A 23,529-nucleotide genomic window follows, 5' to 3' on the forward strand; every position below is an offset into this window, starting at 1 on the left:
AAAAATACCTGGGTGATGCAGGCAGCGCACGGTGGCGAAAAAGCACAGGCCCCAGGAGCACCTCTGTGGCTTTGATATTAAAGAACCACCTGGAGTATGTTTAGCAAATTAATTAGCCATTCCAAGCCGCGGTCTCCTCTTCTCTCCAACAAAAACACCAATGCATAGCCCATTTAGTTATTTTTCCTGGTTTTATGAGAGTCATAATGAAGCATTGGTACACACATTAAACATAAGAATGTGACCCTAATATTTCTTCCCTTAGTCATGTGGGTAATTGGAGTGTGTGTGTGTGTGTGTGTGTGTGTGGTTTTGCCTGTAGTAGCTAGATTGTTGTAACTTGTTTGAAAGAGGGACAGAGCCCTCTTTAACTTTAAATTCACCTAGCCCGACCTGCAGCATCTCATCCTTAGCAAACGCTCAATACACATTTGCCGAGTTTAAATTCAACACTCTGTCAGTTCAGCGTTGCTGGCAAGACCTGAAACTCCTTTCTTCCAGATAAAGCCAGCTACCCATTGTTAAGCCAATGTTAGCATTTGAGCAACAAACTTGTACTCTTTTTTTTATTTTTATTTTTTTGCGGTACGCGGGCCTCTCACTGCTATGGCCTCTCCCGTTGCGGAGCACAGGCTCCGGACGCGTAGGCTCAGCGGCCATGGCTCACGGGCCCAGCCGCTCTGCGGCATGTGGGATCCTCTGGGTCCGGGGCACGAACCCGTGTCGCCTGCATCGGCAGGCGGACTCTCAACCGCTGCGCCACCAGGGAAGCCGCAAACTTGTACTCTTAATTGAGGAATATGACTATTCTTATCTTGGTGTTTAAACTGCAAATATTAAAACTACTCAAAATTTCCAGTCCTTTGAAAAGTTCACCACTTACAGGGAAGGTCTGCTGGATGATGAGTTTTGTTGGCCAGGTCCATGCCACGTGAAGGATTCTTTTTTATTTATTTCTCAAAAGACCTCTCACTAACTTACGAAGCGTCCCTCCTCCCAGAAGTTACCTCAAAGGGCAGCAAGGCTTAAATCACTTTTTTGCCGTATCTATCATGCTCTCCAACCTCTTCTCAATCTTTTTGTTTTACAGCCAACTTATTTGGGATCATGACGTCCACAGGGTATTTATGGATTGGCTGTATCTGGTATCTTAGACTTTTCTCAGACCACTTCTGTATTTTTGAAAAATTAGCAACATCAATATTTCACTGTCTAACTATAGGTCTCCAAGTTTTCACCTAATTAACATATGATCCTCATACGATGTTGGAATTGTAGCTTTGTGTGGCTGGGAATTGAGTGCAGGTTTCAGGCCTTTTGTGATCTTTGTGTTTGTCTCATGGTCTCTGAGAAGCAGCCCAGTAGGAGAAGCAGTAATACTAATTCTGCATTGAGGCCAGGCAACATAACACCTTTCCAAGGTGCAAGAACCTCAGTTATGGACACATACATCTTTCCATCTAGCAGCAGTTTAAAGAGATTTTTAAACCTGAAAGACCAAGAAAATATTAAACAGGTACAGGTAAGGTCTATTTCTGTTTCAAAAGCTGTTGTTCTGTGCTCCCCATAAAGTTTTATTATCTGCAGTACTGGGGAGATTTCTAAATGACTCAAGATCAACACACATCTGTACTCAGAGAGCATCTGTCTATTTCAGCACCAACAAAATGGCTTGTTTATTATTAGTTTTGCAGTAAGTCACGCCTTTAATTTTTCTCCCTCCTTCTAAAAGCTTGGTTTCAAAATCAAACACAAGGATGAGTTTCTAGAAACTAAAGACTTGCAGATGGGGGCAATGGTCTAAATCAGGCTCTTGGCCTATAAACTTTGACAGCATCCTTTTACACTGACTTTCCATGTATTTCTCAGGGATCTACATGGGCCTCTCAGGTTAATGAGAGTTTCATGTGTTGATGGGGAATCTGGACGTGCAGGTGTCCAAGAAAACCCCTCTACTTGGCGTTAAAAATCCTGCAAGGAGCTGACGGGATTACTGAGATTAAAGTCGGTCACCCACCATAAGTTATAACAAACACTGCCCCGGAGACAAGGGAGAAGACAAAGAACAGGCTGCCTAGGTACAGCTGGTTGTCAGAAATTGTGTGTAAACAGTGGGTCTCTGAAGGGATGCCAATCATTCCCGAGAACAGATGAGATGAACATCATGATTTAATATATTTGGTCAAGTGCATTTTCCCTGTTTGGAAGCTTACCATTCAGTCAGGAAGTGTATACTGATTTTTTTGTTTTTTGAAGATGACTTATAAAGGAGGTGGAAACGTGCTTGAAATAATGCATTTTCAAAGAATTACTCTCTAAAAGAATCATCTGTAATTACCATTCACAATGGATGTTCTATAGTTTCGGACTGAGCAGAGGCCAGCCCGTGGCAGGAAAAGGGCTGGAAAGTTGGAAACTGCATGGATGGAGGTGGGTAACCAAGGTGAGGAAGGGGGAAATGTTTTGTGCTCTGAAGACACACTGTTTTGCCATCCAGATGTTGTCAGGGAACAGAACTGCAAATTCTTTTAATGCTCTGAAAGAAAAAATCTGTCTATAGTAATTTCATGCATTTCAGTCCAGGTCACACAATGGGAAAAATGCATCTGCATGTCTACTTTCAAAGCACAGGAGAACAAGCACAGATGTTCCACGAAACATATCATGCTCTTCCTCCCCTATCCCTGCCCGGAGTCCTTAACATAATGGAAGAAGCTGTGATTCGCATTTATCCACTGGAACCATTCTTAACACATGGACAGACACGTCTATTTCACCACATCCTTGGAGGTGACACAAGGTGAAATGTTTTCTTGGTGAACATGGCCATACTGTGGTGTGTGTGGTGTTGGGGGTAGCGGGGTGGGCTTCTTGGCAGAAAAAATAGAGCTAAGGCTCATATTTGGAAATGTGGAAAAAAGCATTTCTTTATGCTACCTTGCAGGTTTCCAGGACAGTAAGAATCCTATCATTTTGTCACTACACTTTAAGATGCAAAGTCAGGCCTGAGAACACATTACTCTGCGTGGTTTTAATAAAGCTGCTGGTATATAAGAAGAAATGGAATAAATAAATTTTACATGGAATTAAAATCTTTTGATAAAAAGATTTTAATTGAGATGAATTTTATATGAGACACATGAATATTCTAAATCTAGACACTTTAAAAAAAGATAGGTAGATAAACAGATGTTCCCATAAACTCTTCTGGAAAACAGCAAAGTTCTTAGACTAATGGAGCTAAATTATTATATTACACAAGTTGATAAGAGTTCAGTTTCAGCATATTTCAGATTGAACCCCAAATTACCTATTCCTGTCTGCTTTTCCTTTTTGTCCTACTCTCCAGAAGAGACAGGAATGTCCAGATGTAGATCATGTAAGATGCCTTCTACATTTGTCTTAGTAAATGAGATTCTTTTATTTACGAGTGGTTGATTGAGAGGAAATAAGTTAAATGAACAAATGTATTGACTGATTTTTCTTCACGTGGTACATGATTGTTAAATAAATGAATTCTTACCATCTTGGTATTAGAGCTTTGTAAATAAAGGTATCCTTATAAACGAATGCAGTATTTGGAAACATAAGTTAAAACTACAGAAATAGGATAATGTGTGTGCTACAAAATGTTGCTGGTTGACAACAGCAGTGACTAGTCTGGATTTTCAGAATAATGTTTAAAAAACTAGGCCAGGAAAACTCTGCATACTCTGTCTTCATTTTTTAAGACTGGGAACTTAAAAAAAAAAAAAGTTCTTTTCTCTTTTCCCCATGAACTCTGTGTGCCTCCTGAAATATCAAAAACAATTTGTTCAGTGTTTCATATTTCATTTAATTTGCTAACTTCGTTTATTATCATGAGTATTTCCCACTGGAAATTTTATCTTTAATTTCCGGATCTTCAAACTTAAGGCTCTGTCAATTTTCTTGCACCTGTAGCCATCAGCCTGTGCATCTACCTGGGTCTCGGTCTTTCTCTTTGGAGATGGGGTCTGTCTTTGTCAGCTTTAGCCCTCAGTAAACACAGCGAGTCATACACGCATGAAGATCGCCGTGATGACTTTCTTCTTAAGCTGTATCCCTGGTGCTGTTTTTTTCCCCTCCGCTTTTCTGCATTAGTATGATGGCCTATAACATGCTCCGAATTGCATGTGGTATTTGTCTTCTTAAGGAAAGAAAAAAGACGGAGTATTGGCCAGACTTTAAGGTGTGAACAGCCTGGAATGGTGGGTAAGCCTTTGCCTTTCAGATACTTCCGTCAAAGATTAGAGAGACATGAAAGATGAACTGCCCAGACTTCATCTTATCTCCCCTAGTGAGCTGCACTTCCCCCTGAACTAGCACAAAAGAATCAAGCAAAACAGCCCCACTAGTGAGGTTTCTATGTGAAATCCTCAGATAAGCTTCAGGGTGAAGCCGACCTAAACAATTACTTGATCTAAGGAAAGAAAATCTTTTTAATTAAAAAAAAAATATTTTTTTTTTGCTATGTGCTGCCTGATATGATTATCAGTACTATTTAAAACGAATTTGAGCTATGCTTCGCATATTTATATTTTCTTTTAAGCAAGCCCATGGTACCAGCTGATAGAGTAAATTTATTTTTAATAGAATCACAGAATCTTAAATGCTTGAAAGGATTTCAGAAGCTGTCAGGTCCAATCACCCATCCCCTGAAGAATTCTATCTATTGCCGTCTCAGGCTTGCTAGAAGAATAAAGAAGCTTATTTATTTTTCTGCTAAATCCAGAAAATGTAGTTAGAAGTTTAAAGCACTGGGATTGTAAGAAAAATAAAACCTTGGTAAAATTAAGACTTCATTCTTCTGAAGGAAGGCAATTAAAGGAAGGCCATGAATGTGTTTTTAACCCGTGGAGGCAAAAAGAGCTGGAAAAAAAAATGTACAAGTCACTTGTACAAGTTCATATGTGATTATTCTAATTGCACATTAGTCATAACATGTGCAATTAGTCTCAACTGCTTACTCTGTTCGATAGTTGGAAATATAAAAGCGTAATGCAGTTTATTACTGTTGGGATTTATAGAGCATTTTTAATTTAATCTACTTTCCTCTCGTTATTTGAACGTAGAATTGAATGAAACGTGAAGGCTGGGGGCTTGCAGTGGAGAAAGGAAATACGTATGCGTGTTTGTGCGTGTCTCTGTTTCAGGTCAGCATCCAAAACTGCGATTTTGATGTGGATCAACATTGCCATTTGGATGTGGACCTTTCAAATGGTGCATTAAATGAGAAATATATGAGGGCACAGAATATCCATTTGCATCCCGGCTTTGGAATTTCCAGGGTGGGCCTTTCTTTTGGAGAAGTTTGCCGTGGAGGTGCTTGAAAAGTTTCCAACTGTGGGTTCTGCCACTTCTGAAGAACACACGTTGTTTTGCTCTGGGGCTTTCAAATTCTGATATGAAAGTTATTTAGAGCTTAGGAGTTTGTGTGCTACATTACATGCTGCATAAACGTAGCCATCGCTCCTAGACGTGAACATTAACGCACTCTGTAAAACATAGTTATTACCGCCAGGGCAGAAATCAACAAACCCCACCAAAGGAATTTCTTAAAACTGCTATCATAAAGTCTGTGCCCGTTATGGATTTCATTAACATTTTACTCCCCAAGGATTCCCAATTGTATAATAACAGAAGTTCTTTAAATTTTAAATACCACAGACAGGAACAGCCTTTCACCTAAAACAGATGTGAAACCATCAACCTTGCCTTCCTATTGGTCCACAGATATGAAACTGGATGGTAATTGATGGCTTCTAATGTGTTGTTGTTTAGGTTACAGAATTGGAAACTTAATAGTATGTTTCCCATGAAAAGATAAGTTAATAAAGCAATAGACAGGTTTTCAAACACAGTTCCTTACTCTTGATTGCATGTGAAGTTAAAAAAAAAAAGAACTGTTTATTTACATACTGCAGAAAAACTAAAACAGGTAAGTCAAGGTCAGGGACACACAACACACAGTTGTGGAAGAGCTCATTTCAGTCTTATGTTTCCTAAATCTTGTCAGTGATGACTGGTGATTTTATCCTTGTGTTTCCTTTTCTTAATCCCATTCTTATCAGTGCATTTTGAGACCCAATCGTGCAGTACTCTAAAATAACATCTGTATTTATTTAGCTAAAAACAGTCCACTTTTTTGTGTGTGTGTGGCCTCTCCCGTTGCGGAGCACAGGCTCCAGACGCGCAGGCTCAGCGGCCATGGCTCACAGGCCCAGCCGCTCCGCGGCATGTGGGATCTTCCCAGACCGGGGCACGAACCTGTGTCCCCTGCATCAGCAGGTGGACTCTCAACCACTGCGCCACCAGGGAAGCTCCCGTCCACTTGTAACAGCTAAAAGTAGTGAAGCTTAAGATAAATAAGCAGGCAGGTTGATGATGCTGTTTTCCTGCATCAGGTAAACAGATGCATCTGTATTTTTGGAAAACAAAAGAACTACGACTCTGTTCAAATATCTACAGTAAACGATGGAAAAGTGACAGAAACCAGCCAAGCAACCAGCTACTTTTTCTTTCAAAATTCTGATCAGTCTGATTATTTTGAAAATGACTTGATTAGGATTTTGCGCATCTTCTATACCAGTGGTTTACAACTGGGGATGATTTTGCCCCCAAACAGGACATTTGGCAACTCCTGGGGACGTCGTTTTTGGTTGTCGTTTTGATTGAGGGTGCGTGCGTGTGTGTGTGTGTGTGTGTGTGTGTGTGTTACTGGCTTCTAGTAGCTGGAGGTCAAGAATGCTGCTAAACATCCTACAACACACAAGACAGCCCCACAACAAAGAATTATCCAATCTAAAATGTCAGGAGTGTCCAGACGCAGAACCCCTGCTCCAGACAAAGTCCAATCATTTGTTTAAATTAAAGCTTCTGCAGCGACTGTTCAATTTACTAGACATCATTTACCAATCAGCAGCTAAGCAGGATATACTGGGATTTAAACGTGCCTGCTTGGTCTTCAGACACAATCTTCTGAGAGGATCCAAATTCACGTCCTCATACGGTTGCAACCGTGGGAGCAAAGAAGTGGTGGCCAGGATACTGAGATTCCAGCCCGGGTCTGTCAGTAACTGGCCCTGTGGTCTTGCAAATAACTTAATCCCTCTGAACACATGAACAATAAGGAATTTAGACAAAAGGATGTTTGTACCTATGTTTAATCTTACTCTTAAAGTGAAGATATTCTGGAAAGAAATATAAAAACCTCTCCTCTAGAATTTAACTATGAATGTTGGTTCCAAATAGACACTGCCATAAAACAATAAGAAACCACAACAGCAAAAAGAAATGTTCATGCTCTGGGGCTTCCCTGGTGGCGCAGTGGTTGAGAGTCCGCCTGACGACGCAGGGGACGCGGGTTTGTGCCCTGGTCCGGGAGGATCCCACGTGCCACGGAGCGGCTGCGCCCGTGTGCCATGGCCGCTGGGCCTGCGCGTCCGGAGCCTGTGCCCCGCAACGGGAGAGGCCACAGCAGTGAGAGGCCCGCGTACCACAAAAAAAAAAAAAAAAAAAAAAGGAAATGTTCATGCTCTACAAACTAACTTATTTTAAGTGTAATTCTACCCAAACACCTGTCATTCTTTCAACACTCTCTTCCCAGTGATGCTTCATCATAAAAATCAGAGGCTTCTTTAAATGTCATATATTTTCTTTAAAGTGTGTTGACATGAAATACTAACTAGTAAAATCCTTTGACTGATTTTTAAAATTGAATTAAGTGTTCAACTTGACCAAAATGGTTAAAATTATCTTGCTATGTTCTATCTGACAAAACAACAGCTAAAAATGTCTAAATAATTATGTCACATGTACATTCTGTTTCCCCCAATCATATCTTCCTTCAAAAACAACAAAAAGCTCTGAATTTCATCTGTCCCTATAAACACATATTTCCTTCAAATGACTTCCTATAATGTGAAACACCAAGGTAAGGTACCAGAGAAAGCATTAGGCAAAGTTCCTCAGGAGACAGTAAATTTTGGAATATGGGCTTCCTGGGTGGAAACCTAGTTAGAGATAACAGTCCTATGATACATGAAGGGTCAGAGGTAAAGCATTTATTTTGTGCATGAAGTATAAGTCAATGCAGAACTAGGGTAAGATAACCAAAGTCTCACCTGGGCTACTTTTTTAAAAAGCAAATTGTCGGGACTTCCCTGGTGGCGCAGTGGTTGGGAATCCGCCTGCCAATGCAGGGGACACGGGTTCGAGCCCTGGTCCAGGAAGATTTCCACATGCCACGGAGCAACTAAGCCCGTGTGCCACAACTACTGAGCCCGTGTGCCACAACTACTGAAGCCTGCGCGTCTAGAGCCCGTGCTCCGCAACAAGAGAAGCCACCACAATGAGAAGCCTGCGCACCACAACCAAGAGTAGCCCCCGCTCGCAGCAACTAGAGAAAGCCCGCGTGCAGCAACGAAGACCCAACACAGCCAAAAATAAATAAATAATAAAATTTTAAAAAAGGAAAAAAAAAGCAAATTATCTCCCTTCCAGATCAATGTTTCAGCTAAAGTAGCAAGTTAATATTAATTGCAAAACACACACAGAGCACACCTGGGGGATAAACATTCATTGGAACAGCTGTATTTTCCCTAAATTTGCCAACATTATATCTTACATGCATCATTCCACATTTGGGTAACCCAGTGAGCTATTTTCGTCCGTTCTCTAGTCACACATTTATAAAGTATTTTATTGCAATTTCAGCAATCTGCTAATGATCTGAATGAGAAAATGCCCCCCGATCCTCGAAGTGTCTGGTCTGTAAGCACAGAGTGTTTACGGTCAGGATAACTTGCCTCCATACATGTTCTGGATTAGTTCAATTCAGCAGATAGAACCGATTTTGAACACAGATTATAAACCTACTAGAAACTAGAAACTGTATGAAAAATCACAAACTATTTCATAGGAGATCCCTGTTCCACACTCAACACATTCATATAAGAGAATGAAAGATCTGTCCAAGAGTTGAGAAGGAAAGAAAATGAGATATGAAATTTGTGAAAATAAATGACATTTAAAAGTTTTAAGATAAATTACATCAGCGTCTACTTTCAATTTGGGGAAACCCTCACTTTGAAGAAAAAAAGAAGGGTTTCAGATAAGAAATTCTTCTAATCGAGTAAGAAACATTCACTTCTCCCACCTAAAATGCGATAAAAATGTGTAACAATACTGTGTGTCAGAGGGAACATTTCCAAGAATTCATGAGTTATTTCATCCCATTTGGCACGTAAAGGATGTCCAGCTAGCCCCTTCTTAGCTCTTTTTTTTTTCAGTATGTGGGACTCTCACTGTCGTGGTCCCTCCCATTGCGGAGCACAGGCTCCGGACCCGCAGGCTCAGCGGCCATAGCTCACGGGCCCAGCTGCTCCGCGGCATGTGGGATCTTCCTGGACCGGGGCACGAACCCGTGTCCCCTGCATCGGCAGGCGCACTCTCAACCACTGCGCCACCAGGGGAGCCCCCCTTCTTAGCTCTTGAAATCAGGTCCATGCCTTTAAATGATCTTTTGTCTCCATTCTCCGCAAGCTGCAAGTGAGATTCGGAGGTTGCTGGTAGCAACAGCTCACACCCCTGGGGTGGATGTGCAGGCACCTGTGGGTAGTAAACCTTGAAGGACCCCCTGGACTACAGGGCAGACCTTGGGGCTTGGGGGCTGGGAACCTGGCGAGAGGAAGGACCGTTTCCTCTGTGACTCATGAGGTCTTAAGACCTCGCTAGGATTTTCGCTTTGCCCAGTTTAGCTGGCGTGAGAGTATCTGCCCGGCTTACTGCATTTGACAGAGCAGGAGGTGAAAAACTCACAATTCCAATGGCCAAAGAGCTCTGCAAAGGCCAGCTGCTTGGGCCTGGTTCAGATCTGACACCGAGCTGTGACTCGCCTCCCGCCCTCCGGTTCTCCCAGTGCCCAGTGACTCAGGTCCCAAGTCTGAGGAAAGAAGTCCCCTTTGGCCCTGTGAGGCTGACTTTCCCCACAAGTTGCAGCTTTCCCCCAAATCAGGACTTGATGAACTATTTAACCTCTCTGGGCTTTAGCCTTCTCATAGGAAGATGCAGATAAAGAACCTCTGGTCCACTTAACCTACACTCTAAGACTAAAATGGGATGTGTATGAAAAGGGGCTTTTATAAAGGGAAAATGCTATAGAAACATAAGGTTTTGTTGTTAGAACATGTCTTACAATGAATTTTAAAATCCTCAAATCAACCCAGGGCCACTTGGATTTGAGCAGTTTGAATGAGGGCACCTACTTTCTTCAACCCTGCAGCTGTGGCTGTGAGTAAGTGAACCCTGAGAGAGAGAGAGAGAGAGAGTGTGTGTGTGGGGGGGGGGCTGTGTTTTGACTCAGTTCAGCCCAATTCCTTACACCAAGGCCTTTGGTTACTGGTGTCTGCTTTCAAAGTTCCTTCAGTTAGGAAATGTGCAATATTATCAAAGGGAAATGCATGTAAAGCAAAAGGAAAACACTGAAACAAGCCTCCGCAGAAGGTTAGCGTGAGCTCCTCTCTTCTGGAACTTTCCTTCTCCTCATCCCTCAGAATGAATATTTCTACCAGAAAATGTAGTGAACAGAGAAGGGGCTTGCTGATGTATTCTTACAGCTACAGAGGGTCTTCTTGGAGATTACTCTCTTCTGTGGGATTAATCCATCATAGGGCTGATGGACCAAACCAAACAGGATGTGGTTTAGAAGCCAACTGCTTTCTGCTCCTCTGGAATAAGAGAAGGCATGAATAACCTAGCACCAATTTTTAATTTTTCCCACAAAAGACAATATTACCAAATTTGGAGATGAGCAGAGTTTCAGCCTGAGTTGGTTTGTCAAGTAATTCTATTTCTAAAGTCACTGGAGGGTGTAGTAATCGATTAGTCCCTAGTGCCATTTTTATTTCTTTGGATCAACAAAGTTCATATCCCATCCAGGCATTATGTCTCTTGACTTTTTTTTTTCTCTTGTCTCCTGGCATTCTAATCAGGGCAAAGTCACAGTTGTTTTGAGGAAAGCACTCCCAAGAGCTTTAATTAAAGCTAGAAGGATAAATCTGTTTACAGTGCAGTGAACACTATCATTAATAAAACATTGAAATAATTAACGAATTAAATTCTGCTTTGTGTGTGAATGGCTACACCAGGATTTAGGAGAACACGTTTTCTGATCAGACACATTCTACACACTTAGTTTGCAGATCTGAAAAGAAAAATCCGAGCCTGCTTTTTTCTGCGATCCACAGTCTCGTAGACTGCCAGAGCTTGAATGGAGAAGGCTACGTCACCTTTATTTTATAGGAAAAGAAATTCAGTGTCAATGAGGTTAATGGCTTGGGATCTAATAATGTGCTTGAAAATTAAGAATTTTTATAGCGCCACCGATACACTGAGTCTTTCCTTAGAATCCTTGATTATTTAACCAGAAACAAAAAGAAGATAAAGATGAAATGAGTAATAAGATCAGCAGTTCTAGGACACGGAACAGAATGGAATACTCTGAAGAATGTGGGCAAATCTCACAGGGTGACTAACTCTGCAATTGACAAGTAGGAGGTTTTCGCTTGTCAGGATATGAAGTGGCCTTTAGAACAGGATGTGACCACGTGGAAATGTCCAAGCCGGGACTTCCCTTCATGCTTCTCCTCACTAAAGGGCTTCTTGCCCTGGTTCTTAAGCTTTTTGCCAGACAACAGATCCCACAGGAAGCACCATGGAGGACATCCACACCGGCGGTTAACGATGCATTGTTTTTTTATGTCACTCGGTAATTTCCTAGAGAAAACAATTGAACCAAAGACTGTTCCTGTCTTGAGGGAGAGTCAGTTTCCAGGGCTGCCTTATTAATTTAACACATGCAAGTGTTTGTCCTTGTTGCTACAGCACCATGTTTGGTGGGGTATATTTCATGCAAAATGTGACAAAGCCGAAAAAGAAAACAAATGCCATCCTCATTCTGATGTGCATACAAATAGGACTGTCAAGTACAAATAAATGGTCCTGTGATGGGAGGTATGTACCTCCCGCCCTCAGCCTCCCTTATGCTGTGCTTATGGGTTAACTTATAAAACATCTATCCAATGAAAACAAGCCCGCCACTTCCAAGGAGTTTCAGAAAAGCTGGAAGCACATGAAATTATTCATAATTAGGTGATGGGTGGATGTTAAGACCTCCCACCAAGTACACAGACGCAACTAGCGTGGAAATGAGCCCGCTGAGATCCCGCAGAAGAAAAAGATCATTTTCCCTCAAGGTGAACTGACGCTGAGCTCCTCTGACATCCACCTCCCGGAGGGGCCGAGGAGTAAGGGCTCCCCATTCTTGGTTTAGAAGCAGGAAGCCCCCGCTCATCCTGGTGTGAGGCTTCTCAGCACGAGGAAAAGCATAAAGGGTTGCGGACGGATGCTTCACAAGATACACCTGAATATATAGGAATTAGTGATAAAGATAAAGCACATCGAAGAGTAAAGAAGCAGGTGTTGGAGTCCAACAGACCTTGCTTCCAAGCCTGTGACCTTGGGCATTTACTCATATCTCCAAACCTCAGGGTCCTCATTTTAAAAATAAGGATAGGGCTTCCCTGGTGGCGCAGTGGTTGAGAGTCCGCCTGCTGATGCAGGGGACACGGGTTCGTGCCCCGGTCCGGGAAGATCCCATATGCCGCGGAGCGGCTGGGCCCGTGAGCCATGGCTGCTAAGCCTGCGCGTCCGGAGCCTGTGCTCCGCAACGGGAGAGGCCACAACAGTGAGAGGCCCGCGTACCACAAAAAAAAAAAAAAAAAAAAAAAAAGGATAACTGAACCTCTGTCACAGGACTGCTCTGAGGATTGAATAAACATGAGTCAAGTACTCAGCAGAGTTGGGACACACAGGAAATACTCGATACATGGCGACTATCCCATGAATGGCACAAGTGTCATTTGTGCTGTCCTCCCTCCAGCACGTGTGGAATTGCTGCCCCTTGGAAGTTAAGCATGGACAGCCGTGGGATGTGCTTTGGCAATGAACTTGGTGTCATGCTCCTCAACGGAGCCTCATGGGTCAGCATGCTTGGCCACACTCCCTTCCTCCCTCTGCCTTGGTGACAGGTTTCGGATGACGGCCGCTCCCTCCAACTAGGTCCTGGTGTGAGAAAATGTGGGGCAGACCCCCTGCCGGCCAGAGACAGGGGGTGGCATGAGCAAAAAGGAAAGCTTCTTGTCTGGGGGGTTTGGGTTACTTAGCTTATTCCGACCATACTTTGATAGAAAGAGTTGGACTATTTGAGATTTTTCTTCTGGGGCCATCTCAAATGGTGCCCAAGTCCTGAGAGTGATGTAAACCCTGTCCCGCTGACAAATGCTTTGTGAGAGCCTGTTGTCTCCACGCATCTACTGACACAGAATTCCTTGCCCAGAAGAATTGCTACCGTTGCATTTTCTGAACTCTTGCAAGACTAACATCCCTAAATTATTGAGTGTTCTCCACCCTGCCGAGAATACAACGACATTACCATGCAAACATGCTTAGCACTGCAAAACGTAAGCTTCTCTCTAGAGGCACGTCTGTCAATCACATGGAACTGCTGGTTGGTGTGGGGATGTGGAAACACAAGTCTCCAAGAGCTATTTTGACGCAGACAAGTTCGTCTCATTTCTGACTTAATCTAGAGCTGGATTCAGCAATCCCACCCAAGGTGAAAGCCTCTTCTTTTCTCACCCTCTACACGTTTCTCAGTGTTATCATTTCGAGGTTAGTGTGAGTTCAGCCTTCTGAAATAGGCCATTTCACTTTAAGTGTATGTTAAACTAATATTGACCTTTCCAAAGTAAAACAAAATCTGGTATTTGTGCTCAACAGACTGAAACAGGCATAGATGTAGAAAGTAGGGGATTAATCATCCTGGTATATTTTCTTGCTTAGAAACTCTCCCTGGGAATTAGTCATTTTTATATATCTCGCAATTAGTGCAGGACAGGCTCTGCCTACTCTCCTGAAGAGGAAATCTGGATCCTTCAGCAAATAACATTGGATAATCTGCCCACAGTTTAACCCACACAGCCAGATATGATGTTTCATTTGACAGTGGGTGAAAAAGTCAAGAACATGAACATCAGGCCTTGGGTGGGAGTATCCAGACATCAAGGCTGGGCAAGTTTAGGCTTTGGGAGTGGTGCCAGGGATGAGCTGGAGATGAGTCCGGGTGGAGGTGCAGAGGAGGGGAGCCTGCGGGGAGCGGAAGGGTGAAGGCAGGGAGGGGAATATTAGAGCAAAGTGGGGAGAGCAGAACCGACATCACTCTTAAGGACAGAGACGTGTACATTTCATACGTCTGTGCCTGTGCGTAATCCACAGAGACCAATACCTTCAACTAAACCACTTCTCGGGCACGTGCTACTTGGACCAGCATGGGGAAGGAAACCTCAACCCCGCTCTGCTCTTCTCCTACCCTGAGCAAACAAACCAACAAAACACCTTACAAAACAATGACTTCAGGCACACCTCGAAGTACAGGTAATATATTTCATTAAGGAAATAAAAATCTGTTAAAGAAGGAAGCACATCCATGGAAAATGTATGGCTGCTGTGGGAAAAAAACCCTCAGATCTTTCAGTTGTTACCCAAGTGAGACATCTGTGCTCAGATTCTGTAAGAGTCATATGTAAGTTATCTGAGAAGATAAGGGGTTTTCAGGGATGTCATCTAGGCCTGCTTTTCTCTGATCCTGTGAATGCTGCAAAGTGATTACACTCGGTGGTGGTCCCTGTCCTTCTCGTTGGAAGGCATTAGTCACGGCGTTGCTTTTTTTCAACAACCATTTTATGACCCAAATCTTCCACCCTGAGTGTGCCAGGTATAAGCCACATACCTGGATCCACTCTTTGTAGGAATCCTCTCCAGGGGTCCACCCATTCTCAGGATAGTGGAGGCGGGAACGTTCGGCAGACCAGTTGGTGCTGTACTGGGAAGAAGCTGTGATCTGGTCAGAGTGAATCTCTCCGGATTCCATGCCCAGAGCTTCCATACACTTGAAGTCTGAAGGGGAAAAAAAAAAAAAAAAAATGACCCTAAGCCATCAAAACGAAGGGGACCTAGGATGCATATTTCCTTTTTTGATCTGGAAAACTAAAACAGTCTTTTCGATGTTCACACAGTCTTACAAAAGATGACAACGAGGGACTTATTGGATTGTAGCACCGATACGTGCATTTTCAAGGCAAGAATTCTGAAAAGCAAGGCTATGAAGATCTCACAGTTGGTTATTTTTCCAACAGGGCTTAGGTTGATATAAATACTATAAATACTATTAGAAAGTTTTTAGGAAATGATGGAAATTCGGATTTATTTTCAAAGTTGAATGTATGCAGACATGTCATATGCATACACATCAAGAGTTACATTTAAATAAAATTGTATTATTTCCTCTAAGATCTAATAAAAGTGAAAAAGACTCTTTGTCCATTTATAGCCCATATTTGGTGGGCTAAGTAGACCTTAACTCTCCATCTTTCAGAGTCCTTGCAATTGGCACACAGGCCTCCACCTTTGTTATGCCCCTGCCCTGGACTGGCCATAGTTGTTAACACCGTTGGTTTATTTTATTAAAACACAACAGTATCCATCAGGGTAAAGTGCAGTATCATAGGGTCCCAAAGAGCACCACAGTTTTACAGCATAAATAGTAATATTCACAACGATGACCATGAATCGTGAAAACATATATTCCATTGGGCCTCATATACTCAGCAAACAATGAAATATGAACTATGATACTGGGAAGTGAATAATCCATTTTAGGAAAATGTAAAGTACCAAAGTGCAAAAAAAACTTTAGAGATTAAAAAGAAGATTCTCAACCATCCAGAAAAACTTCAACTAACCCAATTTCCACATTTTCTGAATTTTCTATCATAATTAATAAGGTTTTGTGGCATAAAAGGTTTTCTTTCACTGGTTTTCTACTTTTAAGCTTAGGTTTGTTATTTGGAATATAAAATGGCACAAAAATACATGAATGGATTAACCAAATAAATTAAGTAAAGATAAGATTTTGAAGTTTAATTGGCCTTTTTGTTTTCCAGTAAGATCTGGTAGAAAAGATACAAGCATATCTGTAGAACAGGTCTCCTAACTCCCCTGCCTTTTCCCTGTGCTACGTTACAACCTGGCAGCTAAAACTGATGAAACACAAATTATTCACTGTTTTTTCAGGTTTTTTTCCCTCGGGCTCTTAAAAGAGCTGGAGACCACATCAACTTAGTCGTGTATTTTTTTTCTTTTTTTGCGGTACGCGGGCCTCTCACTGTTGTGGCCTCTCCCGTTGCAAAGCACAGGCTCCGAACGCGCAGGCTCAGTGGCCATGGCTCACGGGCCCAGCCGCTCCGCGGCATGTGGGATCTTCCCGGACCGGGGCACAAACCCGCATCCCCTGCATCGGCAGGCGGACTCTCAACCACTGCGCCACCAGGGAAGCCCTAGTAGTGTATTTTAAGAAGATACAAAAAACATATTACTTTTTTTTCTTTTATGGAAAGTTATAGCAGAAGTTAAAACGTGCTTCTTTTACGTGAATATCCGCTTTCATTCACATAAGAAAAACAAAAACAGCTTCCACCAGGGTCTCCCCAAATCAAACCACCACGCACCATCCATTCCACCTGCCTTCCTGTCGATGAACTCCACCGATGCTGACTGGTTTTCTCATCCAGGATCGACGCCTGTCCTTTCCTGGCTCTCAGCCCAATACACACTGGAGGGTACCAGGTAGGCGGTCTGGCCATATTTCATTGTTTCAAGGCACAGTTTTGCCGTTTCCCACTTTTTCTCCCATAATTTCAGAGGCTTACATGCAGCCTTCTCGCACATAGTTTTAAGAAAGCACCCCAAAGAGTTCTTCCCATTGATATTCATATAAACCATTTAAAAGAGAAAAAGAAACCCTGGGCACTCCAACTCACGAAACACATCTGTAGTGTTCACAGGGCCACAGGTGTGTGAGGAGGAATAATAGCGACTATTTACCGCAGGGCTTTGCAAGAGGCGTAAATACTGACCTTCTGAAACACTGCTTTGCGAGACGGTGTAGTTTGCCGAGAAGCCTTCTTTGGCTATGGCACTGTCCGTGTAGAAAACCATGGACAGGATGCCGGATGAGGAGTGGATTCGACCTGGTGTTTTCTGCCCACAGTAACGCCCAATGTGGGGACCAACTGCAGAGGAAGAAACGCAGAGACCGTAAAAATACCTTTTCTTCTGCAGCAGATGCCAGCAGAACCATTTGTGAACATGGGTCCCAGTGGAACCCGGAAGTGTTTTCTTACCCCAAGCAAGTCTTCGCTAGCTAATTGTTTTGCAGTGAACATATTGGATCGGGTTTGCGGAGAGGGTTTTCAAGTGTGCTCTGAAGGGCAATTACAGGCATAACCACATTCCCCAGTGAGCAGGACTGTTTTCAGGAACAAAATCGAAAATCTTGCTTCGATTGCAAAGGAGATTTGGGCTGTCAAGTGCACCCTGGCATTCATCTCCAGGACCGCACGGTGCACACGGTCCGGCGCCTAGGAACTCTAGCCAGCTTGTGATCACCCACAGGGGGCTCTTGGAGTCATCTGTCCTCAATGCCCCCGCCCTAGGAGGGGATCCTGGGGAATGTTCTGGAAACCAGTCCTGGCACCAGAGCAGTACCAAGGTCCGACCCAGCCCTGGGTGACCCCCACCCCCTTCCTCTTTCCATCTTTCAGTCCTGGAGCCTCGTTATGACGAACACCACAGAATTAGACAAAGGACAATAGATTATGTCCTAATCAGGGCTGTATCTGAAGACTAATTCATAATTGTAACAATTAAAAAATTTAGAAATTATAGATACCGGTAACTTACACATAATAGCAAATTGTAATCAAAACAAAAGAAAATGAGTCTTTCTGACTTCTCAGTTTTTTATCTCCCAAAACCTTAGAGAGGTGACTGCATTGCACTTGTGTCCAGGGACGAAGAGGTGACGCAAAGCAGCCACTTGACTGCACACCAGGAAACAGGTAGTAACTGAGGCAGAAGAAGGTTGGGAACACTGACTGATTGGCGATCAAGTCAAGTCGTTATTTGGCTTATACTGGCCATCCCTTTGTTGAAGTGCTTTTAGACCAACCGTGGCAATTAGCAACTGTAAGTTGCCTTATAGACAGTGTGGAAGCCCCCTGGGCTTGGAAAATCTTTCCATTTCCCTGTCCAGATCAGCAGCAAGACAAAAAAAAAAAAAAAAATCCCCTTTTCTCTAGATTTTTTTTTATTGCACATATGGTAAAAACATACCAGACGGTTTGGGCTTTGAAGGACAATCTGGTGTGGACCATTTTCCCCTCCAAGAAATCCGTGGTTCTGTGCCTTTCAACTAAGAGTTATTGCTGTGTTCAAGGAGGCACAGTAGGTGGACCTTTCTCTGGAGGGATGGGCCTTCGGCAGGGAGGTGGGGTTCCCAGGCCGGTGTGTGCTGCTTGGATGCAGAAGGCGAAGGCAGCTGGTGAGAGCTGGGTGAAGCTTCAGGTGTGATCGAGAAAGTGAACCCCACGCGAACTGGCCTCCCTGGAGCCCCACATGCTAGCTGAGTTCCTGGCAGGTGGCTATCTGAGCACCCTGCTTTTTAGAGTGCTTGGATCCTGGGCTAACAGGTTTTCAGTTCTTGGCCAACCCTCTTTAAAAAATAAAAGGAAAGAAAAGAAAGAAACTAAGCTAAAGTGGTTTACTATTTGAGTTAGCGTAAAATGATGAGTTTGAATAGCTGATACCTTCTCCACGTGCTCAAAGAAATGGATGTGACCGATTTCTCTCTCTACTGTCACCCCTCACTCTCTAGCACCCAAATGTTTGTGTGTGTCAACTGCTTTATTACGAAGAAGACAAGGTGTCTGCCCATTTAGAGGACGGATACATAGGTACCACGTGGTCGTGGACAGTGGCTCTGCAGAATGAGGGGAAAGGTCATGATTATCAGGTTTCCCAGTTGGCAGAAGACAGCATCTCAGATGAAACTCTCACTGCTTTTTGTTTCTCTCTGGCTTTAATCCTGGCCACAGATTCTCCCACAACAAGTACTAGCTCTTCGCCAAGTTTTCTTCATTCTGAATGTGGCCCTATCACCAATTCAACACTTTCCCCTTCCCCTAAGAGCGCAAAGTTGCCAGCAACATATGCATGACAATATCTTGCTGGAGTCATAAACTCAGGTCTTTCCTTTCCTCAAAAAGAATCCCATTTCTGGTCTGTAATCTTAATGGGAGGCTTAGAGTCTATTCATCCTCCCTCAGTCTTTTCCCTCATTTAAATTCCATTATTGTGGTTTCATAACTTTCTTTTTCTTGAGTGTGTGGGCAAACTTTTACAGCCTTACTCCTGGCGGTCTTTCTCAGATCGCCACAGCCACTGACCTTACCAAGAATACAAGCACACAAGGAAAGCTGCAGTCACGCCCTCACCACCCCGCGCTACTCGCTCCTCCGGCTGCCTTCCCTCCCCTCCCCTCTGCTGTCACCAGTTCCTCTGGGGAGGGCGGGAGGTGGAGTCTCTTTGAAAGAGCAAACAGAAGAGAACTTGTCTAGTGCAGACTCAGAATTTAGAGAGTCTCCATGACTCACTGGTTTATAATGTTGAAGACATGCCGGGTAAATCTGCCTTCTGTCCTTTTGAATATTGCCCCGGGACAGCAAGCAGCATGCAACTCTCTTTAGGAGCCCTCAAGATAGGAGAGTGAAAGGCTTTTTCGACCATAATACAAAGAAGTATTGAATTTTCCTGAACAACAGCGAGACCTTAGCCTAGCAAGCTAATGCAATATTGATCTGAGCCAGAGCGGCTGCAAGACCCTCATCTGTCTTGTGTATGCGCTCATTTGTGGATTTACATGACCACAGCTCTTGGGTTCCCTACTTCTGGTTATTGTGGAGCCAAAGGCCTAGGAGATGAATTCAAACTGTCACAAAAACAGAAGTATGATTCAAAAAAAGAACGACTGGAGAATTTAAGCAACAGGTACTAAGCTCTCTCTTGGGGGAGAGCAGGCCTGCGATGATCATAGCTTCTCAGGTGTGAAGGCAACACAGGATTTGTGCTGTTTGAAAGATACACCTGCAACAGGAAATGGCAAAAGCCCATTCTTTGTATTTTCCCACTAATCCCTCCATTAATTATAACCCTACCTCAGAATCAGACAATTTGGCTTTCTGCCCCTTTTTTATGAGAAAAAAAGGCAACAGTCTACTACAAGGAGGTACTTTTAAAACGAGGTATTTTGAATAAATAAACAAGAAAGGGGATCATTTTGAGAAGGTACAAGATAGGCTACATCTACTTTTCTTAGCATAAACCTTTTGGCGGAGAATATCTGGATTTTGCAACTTTTCCCCAGAGAAAAGAATTTGCAACATTTGTGTCATTTATATTTTGGAAGGTTGATCTCATTGATATTTTATATTTATATAATTGATATTTTATATTTTAGAAGGTTAATTTTAATATGAAAGTAAATAAAAACCAAACAGAACTCAATCCAGCTTTCATGATGCTTATTCCTAAAATCATTGATAATTTGGGGAGCGTAGGTCACAGCCTCAGTTCCAACTCTTTGCCCAGCCTGGATGGACAGCTGGCTTCATCTGCACCCAGGTTTTGTGAGCCAGGCATTCATGTTTGGTTCCATGATTCAGCACAAGCATTTGCAGGCATGCTTAGCTCATGGCTCTCAAACCATATGTAAACTTCCACCAATGACTCCAGAGCCACTACTTGGGAATCTATGTGGCTTCAAAGAGAGTGCTAGCTGGAGGAGTGGGGTTTGCCACGTGCATGCCTGGGATCTCAAGTTTTGGAGTAAACTGCTTCTCTTCAAAGTCAATCTGAATCAATGGGTCACTTTCAATTACTCAGTCGTCTAATTCACTGCTTATGATAAAATGCAACATAAAATCACTTGATGGTTACAAGCCTTCAGCACCTTCTGGTTGTTGTTTTTGGAAAGGCTATCAAAGACTAAAAGCGATTTTGCTGGCAAGGAACTCTATGTGTTGAACTACATGACAAAAATGTTCCTAGTGCCACTGATAAAAAACCCAAGAGGACAAAGTCTTTCATTCTGCCTAAAAAAGAGTGAGCTGTGATGCTGTTGTACACTGGACGAGACCAGATAGATACTAACAAATACACGATCACATTTTTCATATTCCAAAGCCAGTTTTCTCTGGGAATAAGTCAAACACAGCATAGTTTAAAACATGGGTGAACTGCAAGGCTGACAACCTGTATTGTTAATTGTTCTTCGCTTCAACTCCGTGATTTTCTAGAGCCAGAAAATTACTACTTTGGAAAACCCTTGACACTAATAACAATGTGCTTCTTTCTACATAAGTTGGTTGATTGGACCTTCTTTTCAGATGTCAATTTAAATATAAGTTCTAGAAAAGAAGGCTGCAAATTTGGATTGTGAACAAATAAACCCATTATTAAATGTTCCAACTATTATTACAATACTATTATAATACTGTTTTCCTAATTATCGGATTGAATACTTGGAAATCAATCAGTGCTCTGTTTGGGCAAATCTCACTACTTAATGAAGGAGTTCCGATAAGATCATCATAACCCTATTTATATGGTAAAAAAGCAAAGAAGAGGCTAAAGTAATGATAACTCAGCCATGTGCTCCAATGACAACATAAGCTTTCTCTAAACCCAGATTTTCTCCAGTGTTTTCTACTATTGAGGAACATACCTAAACTGAATTACACTGATCATTTTCATCTCATTTCAAAGACAAAGGCAATTTCTTTCACATTATACTAGCTCTTTGTTTACAGTTTACTTAAATATTCTTTCCTCCATCTTGATAATAATATCTGACTATTTCATAGATGGCTCCAAAGTTCTAATTGCATGATTTGTAAGAACTTCCAAGCCACCCTTTCTGATCTGTGCAGAGTGTGTTCTCCAGAGAAATCTTACTATTAAACCAGACTAAACACAAGACAAGCAATGCAGCTGCAACAAATTATTTGATACTATCTCCCTCTGTTCAGAACTTGGGTGTGTATTTTTGCCATTCACCTTCTAGTTCACAGGGGTTGAAATGGAGAACTTTCATTTAGCTGGCCACATGGCTACCTCCCCCGCCTCCTTCAAATCTCTCTCACTTTCTTAATAAGGTCTGACCTGACTGCCCTATTTAAAAATTCCCCCCATCCCTCTCCCCTAACCTTAGTTCTTCTCATGCCTTTACTCTACTTTTTCTTTTCTTTTTCTTTGTTTATAGCACTTCTCATCTTCTAACATTCCATACACATACTTCATTTGTCTGTAATGTGCCCTGTTTATTACCTCATTCCCCCTGGTAGAATCTAAACAGGGCAGCCATCTTTGCTTTGTTTGCCAAGAGGCTAGAACAGTGCCTGGTCCATGGCAGGTGCTCAATAAATATATTTTTTGAATGGATGATGAATTCAGACGATAGGAACAAGGTGTACCAAGGATGTACTGAGGCAATTTGAATCCCCAAAGATAAAAATTCCCTAGAGAGCAGACAAGGAATCCATCTAAATGAGGAATGTCCAAATGTTCTCCTCCTTCCTTTCCTAAATTTCTAAATGTTTTGGTAGCATAATAGACACATATTTCACTGTTAAAATTTTAGCAGGTACTTAACCTCTCTGGCCCTTAGTCTCTGCATTTACAAAATGAATGGTTTGATTTAACTGATGTCTTAAGAGCTCACCCTCTGACGAGTTTATGAATTAATGACCTACAGGCAAGTCATTGAAATGAGCAAAATACTTAAGTCAGGAAAACCACGGATTGGTCCCAATTTTGTCAGCAAAATAGTTATGAGACCTTGCATAGACTTTTATGGCCTCCGTTTCCTCATCTATAAAATGAAGGCATTAGATTAGAAAGTTACCAAGTCTTCTTGGGCTCAAATATTTCGTCATGGCTCTGCATAAAGAAAGTTACTGTTTTGCTTTGTTTCGCCTCCTCCTTTTGAGCTACTTTTTAAAGTGACGCATGTGTCATGATGCTTGTAAAAGGATCCCAGGACCCTTCCCCCAGATCCTTCCCTTTTGGGGGTGCTTCCTGCCATTCTTACCGTCAGGGAATCCATCCCAGATTTCTAGCCGGTCATAGCGGCAAAACATCCCCCCAGGAGGATTTGAGTCAGCCTCCAGGTCAAAGCTTTCAAATTCCAGGATAATCTCCGACATCTTTGGTGCAAAGATAATATAGGTGCATTCTAGGCTGTTGGGATATTTTTCAGGGAATCCTGGGGATTTTATCACCCCACTAGGTGTTGTGTAGTTCTGGGAACATTCAGGACCTATAAGTAAAAGAAAAAAGGAGCAAAGTGAAAATTCCACTTAAACGACCTTCCCAAGAAATAACCTGGGCAAAGACGGTTTATCTTTCTAATAAAAGCCCACCATTATAACCATGGCCCTAATCACTCCTTACTCAGCCTTTTTGCAGTGGTGATAGGTATGGAAAGTCAAGTTC

At 42.6% G+C, this 23,529-nt stretch overlaps 1 protein-coding gene across 7 annotated transcripts in view; it reads right to left on the bottom strand.

The window, feature by feature from the left end:
- NRP1 (neuropilin 1) overlaps positions 1-23,529 on the bottom strand; it is a 139,345-nt gene that overhangs the window by 54,450 nt on the left and 61,366 nt on the right. For all 7 annotated transcript variants that reach the window (XM_060293150.1, XM_030837087.3, XM_030837094.2 and 4 more), the window contains 3 exons: positions 23,126-23,353; positions 17,055-17,210; positions 14,870-15,036 (listed from right to left, as the gene is read on the bottom strand). In XM_060293150.1, the coding sequence (XP_060149133.1) occupies positions 14,870-15,036; positions 17,055-17,210; positions 23,126-23,353 (551 nt within the window). The remainder of the gene's footprint in view (positions 1-14,869; positions 15,037-17,054; positions 17,211-23,125; positions 23,354-23,529) is intronic.

This window comes from Globicephala melas, chromosome 2 (genome assembly GCF_963455315.2).
Source record: "Globicephala melas chromosome 2, mGloMel1.2, whole genome shotgun sequence".
Classification (NCBI taxonomy): domain Eukaryota; kingdom Metazoa; phylum Chordata; class Mammalia; order Artiodactyla; family Delphinidae; genus Globicephala; species Globicephala melas.